We start from the raw sequence: 14,168 nt of genomic DNA, 5'->3' as shown, positions 1-14,168 counted from the left end.
GGACCTAGAAAAGGACTCTACCCAGGCCGGGGGTTCAATCACAGGTGCAGCAGCAGCCTGAGAGACCACTGGGGGTGAGACTCCAGGCTGTGACACCGCCAAGTTAGAGCAACCATCACAGTGTGGATAAATGCTCGGCTCAGGCAGCAGGAGCTTACATGCAGTGCATGCAGAATAAAGCTTTGGAGCCTTGCTCCTTGTGTGAGACATGCTGCTGGAGTGGGGGCTTTGCAGAGAATGAACCCCAGGGAGAATATACAGAGGTCCACAACCGGAGACCGGCTGTGGCTTACCAGACCGCTGAGCGCGGTGTTGTGTGCCCTCCAGATCCCGAAGCCCGGTCCACCAGAGCGCAGCACCTCAGCAGAGATGCAGAATGCAGGATGTCCCAGAGCAGAGTGAACTCTGCCTGAGAAATGGAGGGGGCGGGACTAGGGGCGTTCCTATAAAAGAGCGGGAACTGGAGGGCTATAGAGACCTGCCGGGAAGGAGGGACGCCCCAGCAGTGGGGAGTGTCCCTCCCCTGTGTAGAACGGCCGCCGGGAGGAGCCGAACCTGTCCCTCTGCATGAGTGACATGCGAGGGCAGGAAAACGAAACTAGGCCTCCGGCGAAGCCGGGGCCTAAATTTAAGCGGCGAGGCCGACAAGCAGGCACCATCGGCGCGGTTCTCAGGCAAAAGCTGGAGAACCCGCCGGAGAAGTTAAAAACAATCACATACAGCATACTCTCCCCTTACAATAAAGAACCGGGACCCCCAACATAAACGTCTCAGGTACTTAGCTGCTGAGACGCAGGGCCATGTCCCTGGGGATGAGTGCTCCGGTCCAACAGAATCCTCAAGGGGCTGTGGATGGAGACCGGACTCCTGCCAGGCATGGAGACCGTGCTGGCTCCCACTTCAAGCCAGAGCCCAGAAGGGATGGTGAAGGAGCGCGGCATGTAAGGCTGCAGCCTTGTAAATCAACCTTAACAACACCGCCGACACAGTGGGGTGAGAAGGGACATGCCGGGAGTCCAGACATGGACCCGCTTTTCTTCAAACTCTTTCCAAAAGTCAAACAATCAGATGAGAATGCATGTGTGGATGTATGACCTCCTGAACACAAAGCGATAAACTGGCTAGGACTGGCTACCAGGGGGTGTATAAGCTCAGAGGGAGGAGCTACACTTTTAAGTGTAGTACTTTGTGTGTCCTCCGGAGGCAGAAGCCAAACACCCATGGTCTGGGTCTCCCAAAGGAACGATAAAGAAAAAAACAAAAACGGTTCTCGTCATATCCAACAACTTCAATAAGGCAAAAAGGTAAAATATAAAACATTGGACTCTATTTGACAATTTGACGTCCTTTACAGCTGTGTCTGCTTTTAGATCATACACAATAGCATAGCAGACAGTTGCGGCAGCCAAGGCAAAACCGTTGCGGCAGCCAGGGCAAAACCGTTGTGGCAATGAGGCAGAATGTCTGAAAAAGTAGATTTTGGGTACTCACCGTAAAATCTCTTTCTTGGAGCCTTCATTGGGGGACACAGAGACCATGGGCTGTATGCTGCTGCCACTAGGAGGCGACACTAAGCAAAACAAGGAAAACTCCTCCTATGCAGTATACACCCACCAACTGGCAATTGTACCTCAGTTAGTGAGAAAGCAATAGGAGACAACAGTAGAAAAAACGAACAATCGTACAGAAGTGGACATTAAACTCAACATTCAACAGAAACATTGAACAGTAACATATGTCCAACACAAGGGCGGGTGCTGTGTCCCCCAATGAAGGCTGCAAGAAAGAGATTTTACGGTGAGTACCCAAAATCTACTTTTCTTTATCGCTTCATTGGGGGACACAGAGACCATGGGACGTCCTAAAGCAGTCCCACGGGTGGGTCTAATGTTACTCTCAGGGCTGACCTCGGTCCACTGCAGCCTGCAGAACTAGTCTACCGAGGCTCGCATCGGAGGATGCGAAAGTGTGGACCCTGTAGAACTTTGTGAAAGTGTGAAGCGAAGACCAGGTGGCCGCTTTGCAAAGCTGTGACGCTGGAGCGTGGTGACGGACCGCCCACGAGGCTCCCACCGCCCTGGTGGAATGGGCCGTAATCCTGAGTGGGCGCGTTCTCCCTCTTACCCGGTAGGTTTCCAGTACGGCAGAGCGAATCCATCGCGCAATGGAGGACTTGGAAACAGGTAGGCCTCTGCGCGGGCCAGACGGAAGTACAAAAAGGGAATCCGACCGTCTGAATTGAGAGGTCCTGGAAATGTACTAACGGAGAGCTCTGACCAAGTCCAGCTTGTGGAGAAGAATCTCACGAGGGTGCGAAGGATTCGGACAAAAGGAGGGGAGAACAATGTCCTCGTTAAGATGGAAAGAGGAAACCACCTTGGGCAGAAAGGACGGAACCGGACGGAGGACTACCTTATCCTGGTGGAAGACAAGATATGGAGAGCGACAGGAAAGCGCCGCTAGCTCAGATACCCGCCTGATTGACGTGATGGCAACTAAGAAGGCGACCTTCCAAGAGAGGAACGTGAGGGACATCTCCTGCATAGGTTCGAAGGGGGAATGCTGGAGAACAGACGAAACCAGGTTGAGGTCCCAGGGCTCCACCGGAGGTTGAACGGGGGGCGCCGCATGCGCGGCCCCCTGAATGAATGTACGAACCTGTGAGCAAGAGGCAATCCTCCTTTGAAAGAGAATAGAAAGAGCAGACACTTGCCCCTTGAAGGAGCTGAGTGCTAATCCAGCATCCAGACCAGACTGTAGGAATGACAACAGAACTGGCAAGGAGAAGGTCATGGCTGTGACCTGGTTAGCTTCACACCAGCGGAAATAGGCCTTCCACGTCCGGTGGTAAATGCGGGAAAAGGAAGGCTTCCGAGCTTTGATCATAGTCTGGACGACCTTTTCTGAGAATCCCGCGGAAGTTAGTACTGCGGCTTCAACAGCCATGCCGTTAAATTGAGCGACTGTGAATTCTGGTGAAGAAAAGGTCCTTGGGTGAGAAGGTCCTGGACGTCTGGAAGTCTCCACGGAACGTCGGCGAGAAGGTGCACGAGCTCTGCGTACCACGGGCGACGAGGCCAATCTGGGGCCACGAGAATCACCGGAACTCCCTCCGCCTTGATCTTCTTGACTAGCTTGGGTATAAGCGGAAGTGGAGGGAAGAGGTACGGCAGAGAGAACTGCGACCAGGGGATCGCTAGGGCGTCCGTTGCGAGCGCTAGTGGGTCTCTTGCTCTGGAGACGAACTGGGGGACCTTGTGATTCCACCTGGAGGCCAGGAGATCCACGTCGGGGGTCCCCCACCTGGAACAGATCTGCTGGAAGATTCTGGGATTGAGGGACCATTCTCCCGCGTCGAGGCCCTCTCGGCTGAGGAAGTCGGCGGCCCAATTGTCCACGCCCGGGATGTGGACCGCCGAAATCGCTGGGATGTTCTGTTCGGCCCAGTCGAGGATTTGAGATACCTCTCTCATTGCCGCTCGCCTGCGTGTTCCGCCTTGATGGTTTATGTAGGCTACAGTGGTTGCATTGTCGGACTGCACCCGAACTGGGTGTCCACGAAGCAGAGCCTTCCAATGAAAGAGAGCTAGGCGAACTGATCTGAGTTCCAAGATGTTGATAGGAAGCTTGGTTTCCGGCTCGGTCCAGCGACCCTGAACTGTGAGGTCCTGTAAGGTGGCCCCCCATCCTAGCAGGCTGGCGTCTGTCGTGACGACCCTCCATCGAAGGGGAAGAAATGATCTCCCTTGGAGGGTGAGGGGAGAGCATCTCCACCATTCCAATGACTCTCTGACTCGAGGAGGGATCGCAATCGGTCGATCCAGGGAGTAAGGGGACTTGTCCCATGCTGCGAGAAGGAGGCCTTGAAGGGGGCGAGTGTGGAATTGACTGTAGGGCAACGCTTCCATTGACGCCACCATCTTCCCGAGAATGCTCATGCAGTATCGAAGGGAGCAGCGAGGTGCGCGTTGGAGCTTCCAAATCCCTCTGAGAATAGCTGTGCGTTTGTCCTTGGGCAGAAGAACCTTCGCTTGTGTGGTATCGAAGATCATGCCGAGGAATGAGATGCGTTGAGTCGGGATCAAAGATGACTTTGGTCTGTTGATCAACCAGCCGAGACGGGATAGAGTATCCAGAGTGATGTTGAGACTGTCGCGGCACTCCGCCGCCGAGGGAGCCTTGATCAAAATGTCGTCTAGATACGGGATGGCTAGAATTCCCCGGGTCCGAAGAATAGCCATGACAGTAGCCATCACCTTGGTGAAGACTCTGGGAGCTGTCGAGAGCCCGAATGGGAGGGCAGTGAACTGGAAGTGTTGCCCCTGAACCATGAAGCGTAGGAATCTCTGATGAGCTGGAAAGATCGGGATGTGGAGATAGGCGTCCTGGAAGTCCACCGAGCAAAGGAACTCCCCTGGTTCCATGGACGCTATCACTGAGCGCAGAGACTCCATGCGGAATCGCCGGAGGCGGACCCGCCTGTTGAGGCGCTTGAGATCCAGGATGGGGCGGACTGTGCCATTCTTCTTGGGTACCACGAAGAGGTTTGAATAAAAACCTCGGAATCTGTCTTGAGGGGGTACGGAGATGATGACCCCTGAGTCTTGCATGGCCTGAATGGCTGCGAAGAAGCCCTTTGTGAGGGAGGGATCCTTGGGGGGTTTGGACTGGACGAAGCGTGAGCGTGGGAGCGAAGAAAACTCTATCTTGTAGCCGTGAGAGACGACGTCTCGAACCCAGGCGTCGTCTCTCACGGAAAGCCACGTGCTTCTGAACATGCGGAGACGACCGCCGACCCTGGATGGGGACCCGGTGACGGGAGCCCAGTCATGCGGAGGAAAATCTGTGGGATCTGGACCTGGAAGACTTTGACTGCTGGCCACGGGAACGCCAGGAACGCCAGTGGGGTGTTGCCTTAAAGGAGGGCTTCCGTCTCTCCTGACGCACTGGGGACCGCTCCCGATGTGAGTTGGTGTTGGTGGAGAATTGACGAAAGGGGCGAAAGGGAAAAGGCCGCCGCTTTGGAGGGGCACGAGGGGTCCTCTGTTGGGGGAGGAAGGTACTCTTGCCTCCCGTAGCCTCAGAGATGATCTTGTCCAGCTTTTCTCCGAAGAGTCTGGCACCGACAAAGGGAAGACTGGTGAGAGACTTTTTGGATGCCGAGTCCGCGTTCCACGCTTTAAGCCACAGGGCTCTGCGGATTGCAGTAATGTTGCCGGCTGCCAGGGCAGCGGAAGCCGCAGAGTCAAGGGACGCAGCGACTAGATATTTTCCGGCATGAGTGATCTGATCTGCCAGATCTGCCAGCTCTGGTCTGGGAGCGTCAGCCAGGATACCACGCCGAAGGAGCTTTGCCCAGGCGGAGACAGCCTTGGAAACCCAGGTGGTTGCGAAGGCTGGAGTGATGGCAGAGCCGGAGGCTTCAAAGGCCGACCTGGCTAAGGATTCTATGGTCCTGTCCGAGGGATCCTTCAGGGAGGCGCCATCAGACAGCGGCAAGGTGGTGCTGGACGAGAGTCGGGAGATCGGAGGATCCACTGAAGGGGCCACTGACCACTTCTGAAGAAGTTCCGGTGGGAAGGGATAAAGGACCTGAGCCTGCTTGCGTTTCTGGAAACGCTTGTCGGGATGTTCCCACTGTCTGGAAAAAATATCCTCAAACTCCCTGTGGTTGCCAAAGCTTCTTGGCAGCTTCTTGGCTCTCTTGAAAGGGACTGATTGACAGGTAGGTGCCGGATCAATATCCTGTACCTCTAGGGTCTGATTGACAGCAATGACCAGACTGTCCATCATACCGGTCAGCTTGGATATGTGTTCAGAGTCCAGATCGGAGTCAGAAGCAGAGTCCTGGTCCGAATCTGGAGCTGCCGCAGAAGAGGCAGGAGACAGCGAGCGTGATGCTCTGGCGGCCATAGCAGGGCTAGGGGAGCTGGAGGATGACCCAGAGAGGGACCGCTTCCTAGACCTCCTGTGGGTTCTGCCTTGCCGGGCTGGAGGCGCTGCGGACTCAGACTCGCTCTGGGTCGCCGGGGGGACTCCAGAGGAGGAGGCGGACAGACGGTCTATGGCCGAGGCTAAGGACTGAGACATGTTAGTTAAGTTGTCCACTGACTGGGAGAGAGCTGAGGCCCACCCAGGCATGGGGGCCGAGTCCTCGTTACGGGCGGTGGGGGGCTCCGTAGTAGTCATGTTAGAGGTGCTACAGGCTACGCAGATGGGGGAGGACCGCCCTGAGGGAAACTTCTTTAGGCAAGAGGAGCAGGCGAAGTGAAGCACTATGGCCTGTGTCTGAGAGCGGGTCGCTCTTGTGCTGGACATGGGACAGAAGAGAGGGAATGAGGCAAGGGAGAGAGACAGGAGGATGCCAGGTGGATGAGGTATTGGAGAAGGAGCTGCCTCCCAGTGGCAGAGCTTACCCAGATTCTGGCGTCCTGTGTTTGAGCTGTCTCTGTATGCAGGCGCTGTGTCCTGTTCAGTGATGCAGGCTGAGGGAGCAGAGGTGGGGGCTCCGAGGAGCTGCAGGGACGTGAGGCCGGTGGCTGCACAGCGTGTCTGCCGCACAGGAGATCGCAGGGCAGTGATTGCTGCTGACGGCCCAGGCCGGAGGAGGAGCAGAAAAAAGAGCGCGAAAAAACGGCGCGCAGATTGCAGGTATCGGCCGGGAGAGAGAGAGAGAGGAGGCCCGTGGTTGGCTGAGATAGGGCGCGCAGAGGCCTCCTGTGATTAGCTGCTGAAGCGGGCGGGCCTGCTAGAAGAGAGGGCTCACGCGATAGGCTGGCCGGGAGGGGGCGTGGCCGGACGGGAGCTAGGCCGGAGGGAAGCCGGGGACTAAATTTTGAGGTGAGGCCGCAGGGGGAGCCTAGGACGGCGCCGAGGACGGGGTCGGGGCTGTGAGGGGGAGCCGAGCGTACTGCCTGGAGGGGAGCTGACCCGGGACAATGGAGCTAAGTATAATCATTTAAAGAGACAGTTTTTTGTTTCTTTTTTTTTTTTAAAACGGAGCCCCCCATGACCCGGGACAAGGGATGGGTACCTGTCCCGGTGGCTGATAGTCCCTTTTGGCTTAATCTTGTCCTCCTTTGATCCTGGCCTCCTGGAAATGACATAGGGAGACGGGAATTTTCCAATGATTTTTCGTCTCCCCTCCCTGATCAGGCCGGCTGTGGAGGGCGGGCGTGCAGGGGGAGGGGGGCAAGGACCATCCGCCTGTCCCTCTGTGCGGATGCCCCCCAAACAGTCTTGAGAGTGTTAGGGGGGTAAGGTCCTGCCAGACAGGCACGAAGGTCAACGGAAGTGGCGGACGGACCCCACTTCTGTGCGACCGGCCTCTAGGGGGGAGAGCAGGGTGAGCGATTACACCCTGTCGCCCGACGAGCTGTGTCTGAACCGAAAAAGGGGAAAAAATTAAAAATACAAACCTGGGGGGCTGGGAGCAGCCCCAAGTGTGTCCACCTCCTATGGACACTAAGCTTAAACTGAGGTACAATTGCCAGTTGGTGGGTGTATACTGCATAGGAGGAGTTTTCCTTGTTTTGCTTAGTGTCGCCTCCTAGTGGCAGCAGCATACAACCCATGGTCTCTGTGTCCCCCAATGAAGCGATAAAGAAAACTATTTTTGGCTATTCAGGCAAAGTTCCTGACACCGTGCAGACTAGGGAGAAGAACGAGGTGTGACCCCAGACTTATTCAATCTCTCCTTTTATACATTGAATATAATCGGCATGCGGGGTGAAGGACAAATCATTCCCAGTGGTTTTCCCCTTGGCACCATCAGTAGAATATTTGGGGTATATATTTGTCACATATGTATCTCTGGAGGTAACAATAAGGGGGACTGTTCCATTTTCTGACAAGCATTGCGGCTGCCCATTCCAGTAGGGTGTCATATGCTCATTTTATGGAGATTTTTGGTTGCGAGGCTCGTACAGAATCATATATCTGTACATTTTACCTGTACAAACCGCATGAGCTAAAACCATTGCAAAACCTTGGAGCAAACTGCTGCTAAGCGTACAGGCACCCTAAAACAGCAAGACAAAGCCACCCACCTGAGCCGGCATCACTCCCTTCTCCGCCACTTTATTAGCCCTCTTTTGACGTTCTATCTTTTGTCGTATAACCGGTGGTTCAGTCTTAAAAGAGCCTAACCTATTAGAAAAAAAAAGTGAAATCTTGGATTTTAATCCTTTAGGCATAAAATGCATTTTCCAAAAAAGTACCTAAGTCAAAAACTCACATAAAATGAAATGTAGGCGTCCTTTTGAAGTATATATCGGCTTCAGTTCCCAGTTTTTGCCAGGCGCCTGCACCAAGATATCCCATGGCACCATTCTCGTCTTCACTATCACTCTCTGCATTTTCCAGTCGATTTATACCCATGAATGAAAGCTGTGAAAAAGAAGAATATATTTTAAGGCATCGTTTCAAAAATGTACATCTTTACAGGCAGCTACAGTTATGCTTTTCACTGAGAAAAAGGAAAAAAAAAAACAAAAAAAAAACGAAGTACCGGATTTGGCGGATTACCGAATTTTTAATACTAAAAAAGGGGGTCAATCTTAAAATTTGGATATAGCTTATTTGTTGGGTGCGGTGGACTGGGGTCGCAGCTGATAGAAGGCAGTGACGGCACGGTATGCTGCGGGTCCAAGGCTTGGAGAAGTAGATGTTGTGGCGGTGTGATATGGGCTCCATGGATTTCAAGTCAGTGGATGCAATAGGCTTCAAGATATTGGCTGCGGATGCAGCGTATGCACAGATTGAGATCTCCCTCTGCAAGTGCACCACTGTCGCAGCCATTTTCCTGAAGTTTATTGCATTGGAAACAGCATACGCACAGACTGAGATCTCAGATCTCCAAGTTCTGAATCTGTGTGAGTGCGTTACATCCACAGCCATGATCCTGAAGCCAATCCTGTCCACTGACCAGAGATCAATGGAGCCCATATCATGCCACCACAACATCCTCTCCTCCCAGCCTTAGGCCCACAGCCTGCGACCCTGCTTCACCACATCTGAATTATAAGACGCACCCCCATTTTTGCCCTAATTTGGGTGGGAAAAAAAGTGCGTGTTATAATCTGAAAAAAGAAGGGAATTTTGTTTACTTACCGTAAATTTCTTTTCTTCTAGCTCCAATTGGGAGACCCAGACAATTGACAATTGGGTGTATAGCTTCTGCCTCCGGAGGCCACACAAAGTATTACACTCAAAAGTGTAACCCCTCCCCTCTGCCTATACACCCTCCCGTGCCTGACGGGCTCCTCAGTTTTGGTGCAAGAGCAGGAAGGAGGAAACTTATAAATTGGTCTAAGGTAAATTCAATCCGAAGGATGTTCGGAGAACTGAAACCATGAACCAAAGAAACAATTGAACATGAACAACATGTGTACACAACAGAACAACAAGCCCGAAGGGAACAGGGGCGGGTGCTGGGTCTCCCAATTGGAGCTAGAAGAAAAGGAATTTACGGTAAGTAAACAAAATTACCTTCTTCCCCGCAATGGGTACCTCAACCTTAACAGCACCGCCGACGTAGTGGGGTGAGAAGGGAGCATGCCGGGGGCCCCATGGGAGCCCGCTTTTCTTCCAACCGATAACATCAGCAGCTGCTGCTGACTAAAATGGGAATGCATGAGTGGATGTGTGCCTCCTTCCACACAAAGCATAAAACTGAGGAGCCCGTGAGGCACGGGAGGGTGTATAGGCAGAGGGGAGGGGTTACACTTTTGAGTGTAATACTTTGTGTGGCCTCCGGAGGCAGAAGCTATACACCCAATTGTCAATTGTCTGGGTCTCCCAATGGAGCGACAAAGAGAGAATTTTGTTTACTTACCGTAAATTCTTTTTCTTATAGTTCCGTATTGGGAGACCCAGACCTTGGGTGTTTAGCTTCTGCCTCCGGAGGACACACAAAGTACTACACTTAAAAGTGTAGCTCCTCCCTGTGAGCTTATACACCCCCTGGTGAGCCAGTCCCAGCCAGTTTAGTGCAAAAGCTGAAGGAGAATAGCCACCCACAAGTAGAACAGAGCAAGAGCCGGAACAACCGGAGACTCTGTCCACAACAACAGCCGGTGATAACACGCGGAACAAGGAAATTGCCAACAGGCAACAGGGAGGGTGCTGGGTCTCCCAATACAGAACTATAAGAAAAAGAATTTACGGTAAGTAAACAAAATTCTCTTTTTCTTTATCGTTCCTTTGGGAGACCCAGACCTTGGGACGTTCCAAAGCTGTCCCTGGGTGGGAATAAACAGAAAAACTAAGAAGTAGGCAGAACCTAACTTCACAAATGGGCGACAGCCGCCTGAAGGATGCGTCTGCCCAAGCTCGCATCTGCCGAAGCATGAGCATGCACTTGGTAGTGCTTCGAGAAGGTATGCAGGCTAGTCCAAGTGGCAGCCTGACAGACTTGTTGAGCCGTAGCCTGGTGCCTAAAAGTTCAAGAGGCACCGACAGCTCTGGTCGAGTGTGCCTTGATCCCCGGCGGGGGAGGCACCCGAGTACTCTGGTAGGCGTCCGAAATGGTCGATCTAATCCAACGGGCTAAGGTCGGCTTAGAAGCAGGGAGGCCCTTGCGCCGACCTGTGGTTAGCACAAAAAGAGAGGTGCACCGCCTAAGCGCAGCGGTGCGAGACACATAGATTCGGAGACTCGCACCAGATCTAGAGTATGCAGCGCTTTCTCAAAGCGATGAACAGCAGCCGGACAGAAGGAAGGTAGGGTAATGTCCTGGTTAAGGTGGAAAGGAGAGACCACCTTAGGAAGAAAGTCCGGAGTCGGACGGAGAACCACCTTGTCTTGATGAAAGACTAAAAAAGGTGACTCCGAAGACAGCGCAGCCAAATCAGAGACTCTCCTGAGAGAAGTTATGGCAACCAGAAATGCCACTTTCTGAGAAAGACGATACAAAGAAACCTCCCTAAGAGGCTCAAAAGAGGGTTTCTGCAATACCGTGAGGACCAAGTTAAGGTCTCAGGGATCCAAGGGTCGCCGATACGGCGGAATGATGTGAGACGCGCCTTGCATGAAGGTGCGGACCTGAGCCAGCCGAGCGAGACGCCGCTGGAACAGCACTGATAGAGCTGAGACTTGTCCCTTGAGAGAGTTGAGGGACAGTCCTAGCTCCAGACCGGACTGTAGAAAAGACAGAAGGGTCGGCAAAGAGAATGGCCAAGGAGGATGGCCGGTAGAGCGACACCAGGACAGGAAAATTTTCCAAGTACTGTGATAGATCTTAGCGGAGGAAGCCTTACGGGCCCAAGTCATAGTGGAGATGACTACAGGAGGAAAACCAGAAGCCGTCAAAATCCAGGACTCAAGAGCCACGCCGACAATTTGAGAGCCGCAGAATTCGGGCGGAAAAACGGACCTTGCGAGAGTAGATCTGGACGGTCCGGGAGATGCCACGGCATCTCTGCGGACAGGTGGAGCAGGTCCGGATACCAAGCTCGCCTGGGCCAGTCCGGTGCAATGAGGATGACTCTACGGCCCTCCATTCTGATCTTGCGCAGGACTCTGGGCAAGAGGGCTAGAGGGGGAAACACGTAGGACAGACGAAACTGGGACCAGTCTTGAACCAGAGCGTCCGCGGCGAAGGCCTGAGGATCGTGGGAGCGAGCCACGTAAACAGGAACTTTGTTGTTGTGACGGGATGCCATTAGGTCCACGTCCGGAGTGCCCCATTTGCGGCAGATTGACTGAAACACTGCCGGGTGCAGGGACCACTCGCCACCGTCCACGCTTTGACGGCTGAGATAATCTGCCTCCCAGTTTTCCACGCCTGGGATGTGGACTGCGGATATGGTGGACTTGGAGTCCTCCGCCCATTGGAGGATGCGTTGTACCTCCATCATTGCCAGGCGGCTGCGTGTCCCGCCTTGGTGATTGATGTAGGCAACCGCTGTCGCGTTGTCTGACTGGACTCGAATGTGCCTGCCCGCCAACAGGTGGTGAAAAGCTAGGAGAGCTAGAAGCACGGCTCTGGTTTCCAGCACATTGATTGAAAGGGCTGACTCGGACGGAGTCCAAGTGCCCTGCGCTCTGTGGTGGAGACATACCGCTCCCCAGCCGGATAGACTGGCATCCGTGGTGAGGATCACCCAGGACGGGGCCAGGAAGGAGCGCCCTTGGGACAGGGAGAGGGGCCGAAGCCACCACTGAAGGGAGCTCCTGGTCCGTGGCGACAGAGCCACTAACTTGTGTAAGGAGGAAGGCCACTTGTCCCAACAGCGGAGAATGTCCAGCTGCAGGGGGCGCAGATGGAACTGGGCAAAGGGAACAGCCTCCATGGACGCCACCATTTGACCCAGCTCCTGCATCAGACGCCTGAGAGTATAACGGCGGGGCCTCAGAAGAGAGCGCACCGCCAGCTGGAGTGACAGCTGTTTGTTTAAGGGCAACTTCACTAGAGCCGACAAAGTCTCGAACTGCATCACTAGGTACGTGAGACTCTGGGTCGGAGTCAGAGTGACCTTGGGAAGATAGACAAGCCACCCGAATTGGGCTAGAGTGGCGAGAGTGAGCGAGACACTCCGCTGACAGTCTGCGCTGGATGAAGCCTTGACTAGAAGGTCGTCCAGGTAAGTAATCACTGCCAACCCCTGGAGGTGCAGAACTGCAATCACTGCTGCCATGACCTTGGTGAATACCCGAGGGGCCGTGGCTAACCCGAAGGGGAGAGCCAAGAATTGGAAATGATCTTCTCCTATTGCAAAACTTAGCCAACGCTGGTGTGAAACTGCAATTGGCACATGCAGATAGGCATCTCTAATGTCAATGGACACCAGGAAATCCCCTTGGGTCATTGAGACAATGACTGATCGCAGAGACTCCATGCGAAGTGCCGCACCTGAACATGCTTGTTGAGAAGCTTGAGATCCAGGATGGGCCGGAAGGTACCGTCCTTTTTGGGAACTAGGAAGAGATTTGAGTAGAAACCTCTGAACTGTTCCCGGGCGGGAACTGGTACAATTACTCCGTTGGCCTGCAAGGCTGCCACGGCCTGCGAGAAGGCGGCGGCCTTGGAGCAGGGGGGAGTTGAGAGAAAAGAACGGAATTTTGTTTACTTACCGTAAATTCCTTTTCTTCTAGCTCCTATTGGGAGACCCAGACAATTGGGTGTATAGCTTCTGCCTCCGGAGGCCACACAAAGTATTACACTTTAAAAAGTGTAACCCCTCCCCTCTGCCTATACACCCCCCCGTGCATCACGGGCTCCTCAGTTTTGGTGCAAAAGCAGGAAGGAGGAAACTTATAAATTGGTCTAAGGTAAATTCAATCCGAAGGATGTTCGGAGAACTGAAACCATGAACCAAAAGAACAATTCAACATGAACAACATGTGTACACAAAAGAACAACAGCCCGAAGGGAACAGGGGCGGGTGCTGGGTCTCCCAATAGGAGCTAGAAGAAAAGGAATTTACGGTAAGTAAACAAAATTCCCTTCTTCTTTGTCGCTCCATTGGGAGACCCAGACAATTAGGACGTCCAAAAGCAGTCCCTGGGTGGGTAAAAGAATACCCTGATAAAAAGAGCCAACAACGGCCCTCCTCTTACAGGTGGGCAACCGCCGCCTGAAGGACTAGCCTACCTAGACTAGCATCCGCCAAAGCATAGGTATGCACCTGATAGTGTTTCGTGAAAGTGTGCAGACTAGACCAGGTAGCTGCCTGACACACCTGCTGAGCCGTCGCCCGGTGCCGCAATGCCCAGGACGCACCCACGGCTCTGGTAGAATGGGCTTTCAGCCCTGAAGGAATCGGAAGCCCAGAAGAACGGTAGGCTTCAAAAATCGGTTCCTTGATCCACCGAGCCAAGGTTGACTTGGAAGCCTGCGACCCCTTACGCTGGCCAGCGACAAGGACAAAGAGTGCATCAGAACGGCGCAGTGGCGCCGTGCGAGACACGTAGATCCGGAGTGCTCTCACTAGATCTAACAAATGCAAATCCTTTTCACATTGGTGAATTGGATGAGGGCAAAATGAAGGTAAGGAGATATCCTGAAAAGGGGACACCACTTTGGGGAGAAAGTCCGGGACCGGACGCAGAACCACCTTATCCTGGTGAAATACCAGGAAGGGGGCTTTGCATGACAGCGCTGCAAGCTCTGACACTCTTCGGAGTGATGTGACTGCCACTAGAAATGCCACCTTCTGCGAAAGACG

The 14,168-nt window shown here is 53.6% G+C and overlaps 1 protein-coding gene across 2 annotated transcripts in view; it reads right to left on the bottom strand.

Moving 5' to 3' along the window:
* The window catches only part of NSMCE4A (NSE4A component of SMC5/6 complex), a 126,167-nt gene that overhangs the window by 50,048 nt on the left and 61,951 nt on the right, over positions 1–14,168 (bottom strand). For both annotated transcript variants that reach the window (XM_075352326.1, XM_075352327.1), the window contains exons 4-5: positions 8,237–8,388; positions 8,049–8,148 (exon numbers count right to left, since the gene is read on the bottom strand). In XM_075352326.1, the coding sequence (XP_075208441.1) occupies positions 8,049–8,148; positions 8,237–8,388 (252 nt within the window). The remainder of the gene's footprint in view (positions 1–8,048; positions 8,149–8,236; positions 8,389–14,168) is intronic.

Source organism: Anomaloglossus baeobatrachus, chromosome 5 (genome assembly GCF_048569485.1).
Source record: "Anomaloglossus baeobatrachus isolate aAnoBae1 chromosome 5, aAnoBae1.hap1, whole genome shotgun sequence".
Lineage (NCBI taxonomy): Eukaryota > Metazoa > Chordata > Amphibia > Anura > Aromobatidae > Anomaloglossus > Anomaloglossus baeobatrachus.
Note: the sequence above shows the minus strand (reverse complement) of the source record. Positions and strands in the feature narration are given on the sequence as shown.